Here is a 15,964-nt window from a genome sequence, read left to right as displayed (position 1 = left end):
TAGTGGTATAGCCACTGCTCACTGAACAGTCTGCACAGTTCTCCTGCATTAGTCCTGTCTGCAGGAGGAGCGAGAAATAGGACACGTTGAGTGGAGGAAAAATGACAGAGGAATAACACAATGATCTAAAAGACCATTAGAAGCATATAAACATAACTAAATTTTTTAAAAAGCCATTGGGCTGTGAAATTGATTTCTCCATTCCTACCGAGATTAGTGGAAAATTCTGGATTAATCATAAAAGACAGAACTCTCCCACATTATGATGAGCACGTAAAACTGTCCTAACTTCATTTGAAAATTGTTTGGCCATTTGTACCAAAGCTGAGTATATGCATACCCTAAGGTCCAGCAATTGTCTATTCATAGGTATGATTACATATTCACCAAAAGGACTGTTAGACTGTTTAGAGCAACACTATTCATAATCACCGTAAGTGCCTAAATATTCATCAGGAGTGGATTGAATAACCAAATTGTGGTGTGCTAATACAACAAAATTCTATAGAGTAATGATATGAACAGTCTGCAAATGTGACAATAAGGTAACTCATAAAGGTAACTGTGAACAAAAGAAGGCAGACAAAAAATAGTACATATTATGTGGTTCCATCATCAAGTACAAAACTAGGCAAACTTTATCTATAATGTTAGATGATGGGAGAGTGATTTCTTCAGGACAGTGGATGAGGGAACAAATAGGGAGTTTCTGCAGAGTGTGCAATGATTCATTTCCAGATCTAAGAGCTGGTTATACAGATGTGACCCATTCATTAAAACTAATTCAGTTGTACACTTATGTGTATTTTTATATGTGTTATACTTTAACAAAGGGTCTACAAATTTAAAAAATAGTAGCAAAGTTTTCTAACTGTAAATGTAAGGAGAACTTTTAAGTAATCAAAAGCTTTAAATGCTAAAGGAAGTCTGTTATCTACTCTGGAAAGAGAGGGTGGAGAAAATCTTTAGGAAGTTCTAGGGACTATGGTTCTAGAGGAACATGGAAAAACAAATAATCTAAAATATTTATTGCCTTAAAGACATGAGTGTGAGACTTCCTGATTAAGGCCAAACTGTTTGTACTTTGCAGATATTCTACTACTCAACCAGCATTTTTCAGACAGCTGGAATCAGCAAACCTGTTTATGCAACCATCGGAGTTGGTGCCATCAACCTGGTTTTCACTGTTTTCTCTGTAAGTCGATACCCTAGATAAACACTGCTTGTTTTCTAGTCCAGAAATGGAGGGAAAAACTTGTGATATAAAAGTGATCATTGATTTCTGTCCACGTGCAGTGGGTGTGTAGAATTAAATGGGTCATGCAAAAAGTCCTCTCTGTAAATAAGCCAACTATTGCACTACCAATAGGCTTAACTGAGAATGTGAATCACTGGCTCACCCCACTTCTGGGATGCCATTCAATTAGCTCTTAGTGAAAGAATAACTTACTGGGAGGCATAGAGGAAATTCCGTTGGTTCCTTCTTCATCACTTTATACTTAAACCCCTTGGACTGGCTGGCAGCTTGTCATTTCTATCAATATGTAAAAGTCAGTATGCATAGTTTACCCAGGATCCTCTCCTTCCATGTTTGAAATACTTTTTCCATCCTGATGTCTTGGGGAGAACATTTAAAAATAATAGACAAGTTACTCTCAGATATCTTGGTCTCTAAGCAGAATTCAGCAAACTTGGGAAATTCCTATGATGTTAAGTCATTGGACAGAACTTCTAGGTAATTCCCAAGGAAGTAGCTTCTGGTGATGCATTAGAGGTTTATGTGTGCTTTAGAGGATGGGGTAGAAGTATAAAACTAGAAGTGTTGTTGATCCTTTTGCAACTACTACAAAAAAAAGAGGTCATATGTTCTTCTTAAAACCAAATGTTGTATATAAGAAATGATTCAACATCTTCACAACAATATTTAACATAATCTAAAAGATAAAATAAGTAAACAACAAAGACAAAAACTTCCAGCTAATATAATTAACTCTAAAGTGAATTTTAATTTGAATTAAAAATATTAAAAATAAATGTGCTTGGGCCAGGGTTGTGGCTCAGTGGTAGAGCACTTGCCCAGCATGCATGAGGCACTGGGTTCGATCTCCCGCACCACATAAAAAATAAATAAAAATAAATAAAACAAAGGTATTAAAAAATGTGCTTTCCTGTGTCAGTCATAATACGATACTCCACTTATTTTAGACACTTGTTTTTCATTCTCTGAATATGGACTTTTATCTGTTACCTTGGGGTGGTCAATAAATTACAGTCTGGCTATCTAGACCAAAAAGCAGGTTTGTCTAGACCACATTGAACAGTGCTGAACCTTGGAATGAGAAGGAAGAACAAATAGCAACAGAACACCAGGGATTCTGTAGAAATAACTCAGAGGTAATACCTGCTCAGGCCAAGAGGCCACTCTCAAAGAAGGCCTGTTACTGGGATGGAATGCAAGGGACTACATGCCCTTTTTGTCTCCTGGAATAATATTTTTTATAGATACTGCTGTATCATCTTTTCACAATATGAAGATTATTATTCAAACACTTGTGACCAATAAGATTTTCTATATAGAGTATTGAGTTGCCAAGACTGAATAACCCCAAATTTGGAAAAAAAAAAAACTAGAGAGGAACTATTTTTTTTACTATTATTAATTTTTTTGGAATTTATATATGACAGTGGAATGCATTATAATTCTTATTAAACATATAGAGCACAAAGTTTTCATATCTGTGGTTGTATACAAATTATATTCACACCATTCGTGTCTTCATACATGTACTTTGGATAATAACGTCCATCACATTCCACCATCATTTCTAACCCAATGCCCCCTCCCTTCCACTCCAAGCCCTCTGCCCTATCTAGAATTTGTATATTCCTCCCATGCTCCCCTGCCAACCCCACTATGAATCAGCCTCCTTATATCAGAGGAAAATATTCAGCATTTGGTTTTGGGGGGTAGGCTAATTTCAATTAGCATTATATTCTCAAACTCCATCCATTTACCTGAAAATATCATTATTTTATTCTCTTTAAATGCTGAGTAATATTCCATTGTGTATATATGCCACATTTTTGAAATCCATTCATCTGCTGAAGAGCATCTATGTTGGTTCCACAGTTTAGCTATTGTGAATTGTGCTGCTGTAAACATTGATGTGGCCGTGTCCCTGTAGTATACTATCTTTAAGTCCTTTGGATATAGACTGATCAAATGGTGGTTACATTCCCAGTTTTCCAAGGAATCTCCATACTGCGTTCTATATTGGCTGCACCAATTTTTCAGTCCCACCAGCAGTATATGAGTGTACCTTTTCCCCCACATCCTCACCAACACTTATTGTTGTTTGTCTTCATAATAGCTGCCATTCTGACTGGATGAATGAAATCTTAAGAGTAGTTTTGATTTGCATTTCTCTAATTGCTAGAGATGTTGAACATTTTTTCATATATTTGTTGATTGATTGTATATCATCTTTTGGGAAGTGTCTGTTCAGGTCCTGGGCCAATTATTGATTGGGTTATTTGTTTGTTTGTTTTGTTTTGTTTTTGTTTTTGTTTTTGGTGCTTAGCTTTTTGAGTTCTTTATATACCCTAGAGATTAGTGTTCTATCTGATGTGTGAGGGATAAAGATTTGCTCCTAAGATGTTGGCTCTCTATTCACCTCACAGATTGTTTCATTTGCTGAGAAGAAACTTTTTAGTTTGAATCCATCCCATTTATTAATTTTTTATTTTAATTCTTATGCTTTAGGAGTCTTATTAAGGAAGTTGGGGCCTAATCCCACATGATGGAGATTAGGACCTACTTTTTTTTTCTATTAGATGAAGGGTCTCTGGTTTTATTCCTAGGTCCTTGATCCACTTTAAGTTTTGTGCATGGTGAGAGAAATGGGTTTAAATTCATTTTGTTGCATATGATTTCCAGTTTTCCCAGCACCATTTGTAAAGAGGCTATCTTTTCTCTTATGTATGTTTTTGGCACCTTCATCTAATATAAGATAACTGTAGTTATGTGGGTTAGTCTCTGTGTCCTCTATTCTGTACCATTGGTCTACCAGTCTGTTTTGGTGTCAATCCCGTGTTGTTTCTGTTACTTTTGCTCTGTAGTATAGTTTAAGGTCTGATAGTGATGCCACCTGCTTCCCTCTTCCTGCTAAGAATTGCTTTAGCTATTCTGGGTCTCCTATTTTTCCAGATGAATTCCTTGATTGCTTTTTCTATTTCTATGAGGAATGTCTTTGGGATTTTGACTGAAATTGCATTAAATCTGTATAGTGCTTTTGATAGTATGGTAATTTTGAAAATATTAATTCTGCCTATACAAGAGCAAGGCTAGATCTTTCATCTTCTAAGGTCTTCTTTGATTTCTTTATTTAAGGCTCTGTAGTTTTCATTATATAGATCTTTCATCTCTTTCATTAAGTTGATTCCCAAGTTGTTGTTGTTTTTTGAGGCTATTGTAAATGGGGTAGTTTTCCTCGTTTCCCTTTCTGCAAGTTTGTCACTGATATATAGAAATGCATTTGATTTACAGGTATTGATTTTATATCCTGCTACATTGCTGAATTTATTTATTAATTCTAGAAGTTTTCTGGTGGAACATTTTGGGTCTTCTAGGTATAGAATCATATCATTGGCAAGTAATGCTAGTTTGAGTTCCTCTTTTCCTATGCGTATCCCTTTAATTTCTTTCGTCTAATTGCTCTGGCCAGTGTTTCAAGAACTATGTTAAATAGAAGTGGTAAAAGAGGGCATCCCTGTCTTGCTCCAGTTTTTAGAGGGAATGATTTCAATTTTTCTCCATTTAGAATGATGTTGGCCTGGGGTAAGATAGCCTTTATGATGTTGAAATATGGTCCTATTATCCCTAGTTTTTCTTGTGTTTTGAACGTGAAGTGGTGCTGTATTTTGTCAAATGCTTTTTTTGCATCTATTGAGATGACCATATGATCTATTGAGATGATCATATGATTGATCATATGATTGATGTAATAAATTACATTTATTGATTTCCATATGTTGAACCAACTTTGCATCCCTGAGATGAATCCCACTTGATTGTGGTGCACTATCTATTTGAAATGTTTTTATATTCAATTTGCCAGAATTTTATTGAGAATTTTTGAACCTATATTCATTAGATATATTGATCTGAAGTTTTCTTTTTTTGATGTGTCTTTACCTGGTTTTGGAATCAGGATGATATAGGTCTTACAGAATGAGTTTGGAAATGCTGCCTCTTTTTCTATTTCCTGATATAAATTGAAGAGTATTGGTATTGGTTCTTCTTTAAAGGTCTTGTAGAACTTGGCTGTGCATCCATCCGGTCCTGGGCTTTTCTTGGTTGGTAGGCTTCTGATGCATCTTCTATTTCGTCGCTTGAAATTGATCTGTTTATATAGTGCATATCATCCTGATTCAATTTGAGCAAATCATATGACTCTAGAAATTTGTCGATGCCTTCTATATTTTCTATTTTATTGGAGTAAAAGTTTTCAAAATAATTTCTAATTATCTTCTGTATTTTTGTAGAGTCCGTTGTGATATTTCCTTTTTCATCCAAGATGTTAATAATTTGAGTTTTCTCTCTCCTTCTCTTCATTAGCATGGATAGCATGGTTTGTTGATTTTATTTATTTTTTTCAAAGAACCAACTTTTGGTTCTGTCAATTTTTTCAATTGTTTGTTTCAATTTTACTGATTTCAGCTCCAATTTTAATTATTTCCTGTCTTCTACTGCTTTTGGTGTAGATTTGTTCTTTTTCCAGCTTTGAGGTGTAATGTTAACTTTTTGTAACATTGACTTTTTCTTCTTTTAAGGAATGAATTCCATGCAATGAACTTTCCGCTTAGAACTACCTTCATAGTGTCCCAGAGATTTTGATAAGTTGTATCTGTGTTCTCATTCACCTCTAAAATTTTTTTTAATCTCCTCCCTGATATCTTCTGCAACCCCTTGTTCATTCAGTAGCATATTATTTAGTCTCCAGGTGCTGGAGTAGCTTTTATTTCTTATTTTATCATTGATTTCTAATTTCATTCCATTATAACCTCATAGAACGCAGGGTAGTATCTCTACTTTTTTATATTTGCTAATAGTTGCTTTGTGGCATAGTATATGGTCTATTCTAGAGAAGGATCCATGTGCTGCTGAGAAGAAAATATGTTTACTCATTGCAGGATGAAATATTCTATATATGTCAGTTAAGTCTAAGTTATTGATTGTTACTAAGTTCTATAGTTTCTTTATTCAGCTTTTGTTTGGAAGACCTATACAGTGGTGAAAGAGGTATGTTAAAGTCACCCAAAATTATTGTATTGTGGTCAGTTTGACTATTGAAATTGAGAAAAGTTTGATGAATGTAGATGCTCCATTGTTTGGGGCATATATATTTATAATTGTCAAATCTTGGTGTATGGTATGGTTCCCTTGAGCAGTATGTAGGGCATATATATTTATAATTGTCAAGTCTTGGTTTCTGGTATAAGGTTCCCTTGAGTAGTATGTAGTGTCTTTCTTTATCCCTTTTTATTAACTTTAACTTTATTTGATATGAGGATGGAAACCCCTATTTGCTTCCCCAGTCCATGAGTGGGGAAATGAAGGATACAATAAACACTACGAATACAATATACTCTATGAGTGGTATGATTTTTCTCAACCCTTCACCTTCAGTCTGTGGATGTCTTTTCCTATGAGTCTCTTGGAGGCAGCATATTGTTAGGTCTTTTTTTTTTTTTTAATCCAATCTGCTAGTCTGTCTTTTGATTGGTGAATTTAGGCCATTAATAGTCAGGGTTATTATAGAGACATGGTTTGTATTCCCAACCATTTTTGGTATTTATCGTGACTTGGTTTCCTCCTCTGATTCGATTTTCCTTTAGTGTAATACCTCCCTCTGCTGATTTTCATCATTGTTTTTCATTTCCTCTTGGTGGAATATTTTGCTGAGAATGTTCTGTATTGCAGGCTTTCTAGTTGTAAATTCTTTTGACTTTGGTTTATTATGGAAGATTTTTATTTCATCATCAAATCTAAAGCTTAATTTTGCTGGATATAAGATTCTTTGTTGGGATCCATTTTCTTTCAAGAGCTATATGTTATTCCATGATCTCCTGGTTTTGAGGGTCTGGGTAGAAAAATCTGCTGAGATACGAATTGATCTCCCCCATATGTGATCTGATTCCTCTCTCTTGTGGCTTTTAAGAATCTATCCTTATTCTGTATGCTAGGCGTTTTCATTATAATGTGCCTTGGTGTAGATCTGTTGTAATTTACATTTGGTGTTCTGTAAGCCTCGTGTATTAGGTTTTCCAATTCATGTTTCATGTGTGGGGAATTTTCTGCTATTATCTCATTGAAGAGATTGTGCATTCCTTTGGTTTGAAACTCTGTGCCTTCCTCTATCCCAATAACTCTTAGATTTATCTTCTGATGCTGTCCCATAATTCTTGGATGTTCTGTTCATGATTTCTTACTATCTTCACTGTGTGATCAACTTTATTTTCCAGATTGTATACTTTGTCTTCATTATCTGACATTCTTTCTTCCAAGTGATCTAGTCTGTTGGTTATGCTTTCTATTTCTATTTCTATTTTTATTTGGTTATTGTAACCTTCATTTCAAGTATTTCTGATTGGTATTTTTTCAGAGTTTCTAACTCTTTCTTGAAGTAATCTTTTGCTACCTGTATTTGCTCTCTTATCTCTTTGTTGGCGTGATCAATTTTTGACTGTATTTGCTCATTTAGGTCATTCTTTAATTCACAGATCATTTTAATTATGAACCTTCTAAACTCCTTCTCTGACATTTCATCAACTTCTCTGTCCATGGGTTCCGTTATTGTAATATCCTGGTTTGTTGGGGAACTTTCCTCCCTTGTTTTTTCATGTTGTCTACGTGTCTTTCTTTCTTGCAGTATGGATCTGAGATATTACAGTTTCTACTCTATATTCTTGTAATATCTGTGCATATTGTCTGTACCTCACTTTGATATTGGGCTTCCAGACCCTGTTGGTGTCCCTCAGCGTATGCTACTGCAACTAAAGGTGGTGGCAGCAATAGCCAAAGTAACTCGAGATAATAGTGGAGGTGCCCCAAGATGAGGCAATGACTTACAGAGATGGGGCTGAAAGGGCCGGCCTTACACTCTCTTTGGGATGCCTGCTCTGAGACGAAGCTGTGTCTAGGACCTTTCTGTTGTGGAAAAGGTAGGGGCTACTGCATGGGGTAGTCTATGGCGATGACTGCAGTGTCCCAAGATGAAAGTGAGTTAGGCTTGGGCTCCCAGGTGGTGGTGGTGGGGAAGAACTCGGACTTGCCTGGCAAGTCAAGTCAGTCCAGTCAGTCTGTGAGGGCAGATCTGGTCTGGGCCTGATCTCCTGTGTTAGTCTGCTGGTTGGAAGATGTGGTCCTGTGCTGGAGGCTGGGCTCGATTGGGTGTCTGCCAGTGACAGGATGGACCCAGTCCTACTGTGAGCCTGGGTTCCTATGCAGGCTGGTGTTGAGAGAAACATTCTTTAAAATTTTATTTTTGCACTTTGCACCTAATCTCATTGGTGAGAGAGGAGTCATTGTATTTATAATAGTTTCTTAATTATTTTGAACATAACTTCTGGAGCTCATCCTTTTATTCTGTAAAAATTTTGAGCAGATGAATGACATTATTTAAAAAAAATCAGTTCAAATCATTTCATTAACTCTCCAAGCCTACAGGTAACATTTTAAATTTTTAATTATATTTGTTTTAAAAAGTCATTTTAAAGTTCAATAGTACAAAAAGAAGGGTAACTTAGTCACCCAGTTTCTCTTCTCAGAATTAACCAATGCTACCAAGTCCTGTGCATTCTTTTCAAATAAATAGGATAATATATTATTGATAATATAGTAATATTTCACCAGCTTGGAAGCAACATAATCAATCTGGTTTTTTCTGAATTAGTGTTTGGGAAAAAGAGATTTTCCCAATAACAAAATGAACTATGTTCCATATTCCATGTTTTCTTTCATGCTAATGAGCTGTTAGAAGGGAGCCTATAATCTTGAGAGAGAAAACAGGAAGAAATGTGGAGGGAACTGGGAAGCAGGGTGGGTCTGGGGCATCAGGAGTGGCTACCAAACTCTAACTAGGTACCACCTGGGATGTGAATGATGCACAGAGTTTGGCAAAGGTGAATGTTAGGTGGGACAGATGTCTCCAGCTACTGGCCATGTCTCACCCTTGTCATAGGCATCCCTGAGAGACTACCCAGTCTCAAGGAGACAGTCCAACTCAATTTTCAGGACATATAGTTTTAGGGTTTATTATCCAGTAAATACACATTGTTTTAGAAACAGCAGAAACATATAGTAAGAGCCCTTATTCCTGAAGAAATGTTTCTATTTTTCCCAGTATCTTGACATGCATCATCAAGACAGCTTTGAAAGTCAGAATTAAAGAATCAAAATGTATACTGATATTTGATGAATTTGAGAAAGGTTCGTTTTTCTACTTCTTCTTTAATACTTAAATGTGGGCCCTTTGTTTATCATCATATCTGAAGTGATTTGAAGTTCTGACATGCATGTGTCTCTTAGATGAAAAGGGTTTTCACTGTAGGTGAAAAGAAAAGAAATACTTCTCAGGTATTTTCAGAGCTAGAGTTAACCATACTAAGCATTTTGTATTGCTATTAATTTATTGATAGAATGATGAAACTAACTGATTTACTCACCAAGATGAGAAATTGTGACAGGTGTATTTGTGTGTGAGTGAGTGTGCATGTTACCAGCTTTGGTAGTATTCCATGGATCATGGAGGCAAGAGCATATTCAACAAATGTTGGTCTTGGTTCATTGTAAATCTTAACCATTAATGCGAAGGTACCCAGACTCAAAGGAATCAGTGACATATTTTCTCAATTAGAATAGAAAAGCACTCTAACCCTTTGCCTTAAAATTTTCTCTCTTTAAATGCATAGTTCACTTCCAATACCTAGTGTACTTCCAATATATTTAAGTGCACCAGAAAAATGCAGACCTGTCTATTTTGGTTCAATGATCAAATTCTGTATGTTGCCAGGTGAGTGGTCATAATTTGACTTTATTAAGCAGTGAGAAAGTTGGATGGAAAAGTTGATACCTGAGCAGCTGTCCTGTTTCATAATCACCAGGAGAGAAATTAATGTCACTTTTTAATGTAGATCTTTCACATTTTAAATGTGCAGGTAATCTATTGGGAGAGATGCAAGCTGTACAGCCTCTGACTCTTGTACTCAAGGGGATAATCCTAGAGAGGTGGTAACACTGTGGTTCTATCTCTAGAATGGCCTATTTAAATCAATATAAACAAATTAAATAGATATCTGTTAATTATCCCTGTTCACTGAGCCAATTCTGCCACCTGAGGCCAGAGTCCCTCCCTGCCTCAGTCTCACATCTATAAAATGGAATAACAGCACTGCCTCCTCCCCTACTGTATAAATTAAAATGACTCTCTTGCAATAAAGTTGATTTAAAGGCAAGATTTTGTGACTCACAAAACTAAGATAATATTTTCCAAAACTTTCCTAGGTATTGCTTGTGGAGAAGGCAGGGCGGCGCTCTCTGTTTCTAATTGGAATGAGTGGGATGTTTTTCTGTACCATCTTCATGTCACTGGGACTTGTTCTTCTGGTGAGTTTTGGTGTCTGGATAGATGTTTGGTTATCATAAAATAACATCTCTGAGTTCCAGGCTAAAGTGCTTTCAATGTCAAAAACATTTCAGAATGGTTTATGGAATAAAGCCAGAGGGACAGCACATAATAAAATAAGACTAAATGGGGAACTCATTTCTTCACCTTAGACTAAATATCAGTGTGTCACTTACACTTGTTTTCCAGGGAGGCAGTGTGGTCATGTGGTTAGGGCATAGGCTTTAGAGTCAGCTCCAATGAGATTCAAATTCTAGCTCTGCATCTGGCTGCCTGTGCCTCTCTAGTGAGTATTTGAACCTCTCCCAACTCAGGGTCCTCATCCACCACTTCACAAGAAAAATACACCTTGCCTAGCTACTTTGGTATAATTAGGAGCAAAGGATATTGGATTGTTCATAGGAAAGAGCAAGTAAGGATCAAATTAAAAATCTAATCCAGGGGCTGGGGTTGTGGCTCAGTGGTAGAGCACTCACCTAGCATGTGTGAGACCCTGGGTTTGATCCTTAGCAACACATAAAGATAAATAAATAAATGTATTATGTCCATATACAACTAAGAAATATTAAAAAAAAAAAAATCTAATCCAGCCAGTGCAGTGGCACACGCCTGCACTCAGGAGTCTGAGGCAGGAGGATTGCAAGTTCAAAGCCAGCCTCGGTAATTTAGTGAGGCCCTAGCAACTTAACAATACCCTATCTCAAAATTTTAAAAAATAAAAAGGGCTGGGGTGTGGCTCAGAGATTAAGGGCACCTGGGTTCAATGCTCTGTACCAAAAAAACAAAACAAAAAACTCTAAATCTACATGATTTGCCTTAATATAAGGACTATCCAGACAAAAATATTCTAGTCTCAGACTAGAATAGTCTGAGACTAGAATATTTTGTACTCAACAGAACATAAACACATTAGGAAGAGAGTTGTGTCCACCTCTGAACTGAGAGGGGTCACTTAGCTAACGGAAACAGCAGCCAGTGAGCCGAGCCTCACTTTTGTTCTTGTTTTGCTTTTTTCTTCAGGAGAAGTTTGCTTGGATGAGTTACGTGAGCATGACGGCCATCTTCCTCTTTGTCAGTTTCTTTGAAATTGGACCAGGCCCCATCCCTTGGTTCATGGTGGCTGAGTTTTTCAGTCAAGGACCACGCCCCACCGCTTTAGCACTAGCTGCATTCAGCAACTGGTTCTGCAATTTCCTTATAGCTCTGTGTTTCCAGTACATTGCGGTAAGTAGCCTGATGCTGTGCAAATTTACCGAGCAGGAGATGGGTCAAACCGCTGCTAATTGGACCTCTGTGTTTGTTCTTCATCCAGGACTTCTGTGGACCTTATGTGTTTTTCCTTTTTTCTGGAGTGGTCCTGGCCTTTATAGTGTTTACGTTTTTTAAAGTTCCAGAAACCAAGGGAAAGTCTTTTGAGGAAATCGCTGCAGAGTTTCGAAAGAAGAGTGGCTCAGCCCCAAGGCCAAAAGCGGCTGTAGAAATGGAATTCCTTGGAGCTACAGAGACTGCGTAAAGATGACTGCTTTTTTATATGAACAGGAAGGAAACTGTTTTTAAGTGACTCCTTGAGAATTTTGTATCTACATCTCCAAGTATGCTTTATTTTTTTAGAGTTCGGTAGGCTCTGATCAGAAATGTATCAACAAATATTACCACAGAAAGTATTTTTATAATTTAAAGAATATATTTTTGATGGGAAAACTCTGTAATTAAGTGAACCAAAAAGGGTAGCTCATTTTGCTACTTGTCAAAAGCAAGTATGTCCTAATCTTCTGACCCCTATTTTTTTTATATAATAATGCTTCCTTAAATTTGAAAGGCTTTTAAGGTATGATATTATTGCTTCACGAAGTACAGGACTAGAAGACCAAGGATACAACTGACATTTATATATTCAAATCTAATTAAACTGGAATTTTCTTACTAATCTCATTCTAAGGGAGTTACAGGTAGTGGAAGTATGATTCATGTTAAATTAACTTTCATTTCTCTCACTCAGCTTCTTTCTTGTGTATTTGAACTTCTATTTTGCTTAAAATACTATTTTTCTCTGTATTTTCATGTGGGATATTTTGGGTTCATTAAAATATGTTTATAAAGAAAAAGCTTAATTTAGTACTCAGAAAAAAATCATTTTAGTTCCTTTGATGACCAAATGGTTTTTTGCAAAGTTGAACATTCAAAAAAATTTAACTGGTTATATACCCTGAATTATCAGTTATTATTAACATCTATTTCAAAACCATGTTAATTTCTTGCAGGTTCAATTATTTTGTTTTACTTTTAAATTGAGTATAGCCTGGTTGTTTGAGCTGTTATAAAATACTCTCAATCACTAGTCAGGCATTTTATGTGTCTCTCATATCTCTAATAAGTTGGATCAACCTTACTTAGGAAAATCTAGGAGAAGATGACTCTTTTAAAAAATATTTTCTGAATTAGTATGTCTCAAAATAAGTTGAAAACTTCCTAAGGGTGGGCTTCTGAATTTTCAGTTTCAGATTTGATCAAATTCCCTATTTAATTTTCTTGGAAACAATGAGTTCCCTAACACAGGACAATCATCCCCATTTGACTTTTCCTTCTTTGTCTGAATAATTAACAGATCCCATCTACCCTATTCTACTGCTCTGTGTTGTATGCCACAAATGTGCAGGCACGGTTCTAAGTGCTTTGACCTTTTTGGCAAATTGAAAAGGAACAATGATTAAACAAACTTCAGCTTACAGTGAATTTTACAATTATGGGAAGCACACTTCTGATGGATACTAAAGAGTTTGTGGGAACTAAAATGCCTCCAAACTGTTTTCCCCATAAAGTGGGATACTGAATAATCTCTTTATGTTTACTTTAATGTGCATTGAAGAAAAGCACTTTTTATAAAGTACTTAAGAGAGAAAGAACCCCACTGAATATTTTTCTTTCTTTTTTGTTATTTTGTTGTTGTTGTTCTGTTACTTCCCCCTTGATGAAAGTTGTTCACGTGTATGTAACTTGGCATTTCAAACAAGATGAAATTATTTCTTCTCACTTCAATTTTTTTCCTTTGGGGCCAATTTGGGGGAAAAAAAAGAAACTATTTTCACTTAGGACTTTAGGAAGCAGTCAAAATGAGCTGGACTCTGAACAAAAATGCAGAGACTCTGAATAGGGCAAGAGCAGGAAAATGGTTCATTGGTGGCTTCTGTCTTCTACCTCAGGTTGCTGATGGCCTTTGGAAAATTCAAAATTGCAATGATAAAGGAGCTTAGTATCTTTATAGGGGATGGATGTGATTTACATCAAATCATGATTCCTGATTTCATTTACTAAGAGAATAAAGCAGTAAAAGGTTTTTTAAAAAAAAGAATTACAAAGACTACTTTTAAGTTCTAATTAGTTATTTTGATGGACACACAAAAAACAGATATTCAGATTCTGAAGTTTTCTGCCTCAGAGAAATAGAAATACCTAACTGTTTTTCCTTTCCATATTGTTTCATGGCAGATATTATTGTACCTTGTATCCATGAGGGACTGGTTCCCAAATTCCATCCCACCCCTGCAGATACCATAATCTGCAGATGCTCAGATCCTTTGGATAAAATGGTATAGTATCTGAATATAACCTACACACATCTTCTTAATAAACTTTAAATCATCTCTAAATTACTTAAAAGATAATATAAATACTACATATCCAGATATTATACTATGTTGTTTAGAAAATAATGACAAGGAAAAATACCTGTATATGATCAATAGAGACACAATTTAGAGAAAACATATATTTTTAATCTAAGGATACAGAACCCACCAATAATAAATATTAAGGGAAAATAAGCTGCTAATAAAACTTTATAGGAGGACCCAAAAAACAGCTTAACATAATAAAAATCCCTAGGTCTTCATGGTATACTCCATAGTAAATAATAAAACAGGTGATATCTAGATTTAGCCCCAGGAAAATGAGATGTGAATTTGAACATTTACGAGTATTGTTTTTTTATAAGATCCAAGTATTATTTTTATGGAAGGTATTTTATGTTCTAAGTTCCTTACAAATGCAACTTTTCTCTTAGCTTCTATGAAGCATGATCACACTTTCTGGTCTATCCATTCACTGGCTGCATCTAGTTCTTGCACCCAGGACTGGGCTGTCTAACTTCCTACTCCCTGCTTTCCTCTACACTATCGCACTGCAGTGAATGCTAAGATACAATCAGACATGGTCCAGTTCCTCCATCTCAAAGATTTGCATCCTAAGGGCGAATTCAGGAAGACCAGGGTATTCGTGTCCCATCCGTGTCTACTGCCTTCCATGAACCAGGCTCATGGAAGGTGGGCACAATGATGTTACCTACCTCAGAGAATTGCCATGAGGATTAAATATCAAGTGCTAAGCACAGTGCCTGGATTAAAGGGGGTGCTCAATAAGTGTTACCTAGATTTAGTATTCACAGAAATACTGTTAGGATAAAGGGTTATCATATATGAGAGTTAAAATTTTTCTTTTGACTAAAAGGAGTTTTATAAGTTAAAGATAATATTTTCTTACTTGAATAATTTCAAAACAAGAGAATGTTAAGAACCAGGGGTGATATTCATCTTTCTAATTTCTAAACCTAAACGTAACATTTCCTAGTAAGGCTTTAAGAGTTTTTATTTTATTTTTAACATTTGCTTTTGTCTAAGTTATGTTATTTCTAAGCAGTATATGTGTAATATTATTTCTCTGGATAATATTAAACATAAAACAAAATGTTGTATATCACAATTAAATGAAATTTAATACTATTATGATCACAGAAAAAGACTAAACCTGTTGATGATTCTCAAAAATTGTAAAAGTGCTAATGACATGTAAACCAGCATACATGCATAAACTATTCCTTATTGCTACTTAATTATTTTATATGCAGCAAATAAAACAATGTTAGGCAACATTTGTGCTTACAGTGTCTTAAGCAGAGTTGCTATGTAGAAAGCTGAAATATGTGTGTGTGTGTGTATAATTTTTTCATTAAAATTCTACATTAGAAATCCAAGGAGAAAAAGTTTATTTGCCAACCACTCTGAACACAATTTGGTGTGGGTTTTTTTTAATATTCATTACTTTTTTTACTTTATATGGTGCTGATGATTGAACCTAGTGTCTCACGCATGCTAGGTGAGCATTCTACCTCTGAGACACAACCCCAGTTCATGGTGTGTTTTAAAAAGGATTATGAAACACTACTGTTTTGTGTCAATAGACATGTTTCATTCATATATATATATATATATATATATATATATAGA

The 15,964-nt window shown here is 35.6% G+C and overlaps 1 protein-coding gene across 6 annotated transcripts in view; it reads left to right on the top strand.

Annotated features, from left to right (window-relative positions):
* Positions 1-15,609, top strand: part of Slc2a2 (solute carrier family 2 member 2) — a 35,589-nt gene extending 19,980 nt beyond the window's left edge. For all 6 annotated transcript variants that reach the window (XM_078043633.1, XM_005332476.5, XM_078043634.1 and 3 more), the window contains 4 exons: positions 1,091-1,195; positions 10,565-10,666; positions 11,706-11,909; positions 11,998-15,609. In XM_078043633.1, coding sequence (XP_077899759.1) covers positions 1,091-1,195; positions 10,565-10,666; positions 11,706-11,909; positions 11,998-12,198 — 612 coding nt within the window. In that variant the 3' untranslated portion in view covers positions 12,199-15,609. The remainder of the gene's footprint in view (positions 1-1,090; positions 1,196-10,564; positions 10,667-11,705; positions 11,910-11,997) is intronic.
* Positions 15,610-15,964: the final 355 nt, after the last annotated feature.

This window comes from Ictidomys tridecemlineatus, chromosome 3 (assembly GCF_052094955.1).
Source record: "Ictidomys tridecemlineatus isolate mIctTri1 chromosome 3, mIctTri1.hap1, whole genome shotgun sequence".
Lineage (NCBI taxonomy): Eukaryota > Metazoa > Chordata > Mammalia > Rodentia > Sciuridae > Ictidomys > Ictidomys tridecemlineatus.
This window is presented reverse-complemented; position numbering and strand designations above follow the sequence as displayed.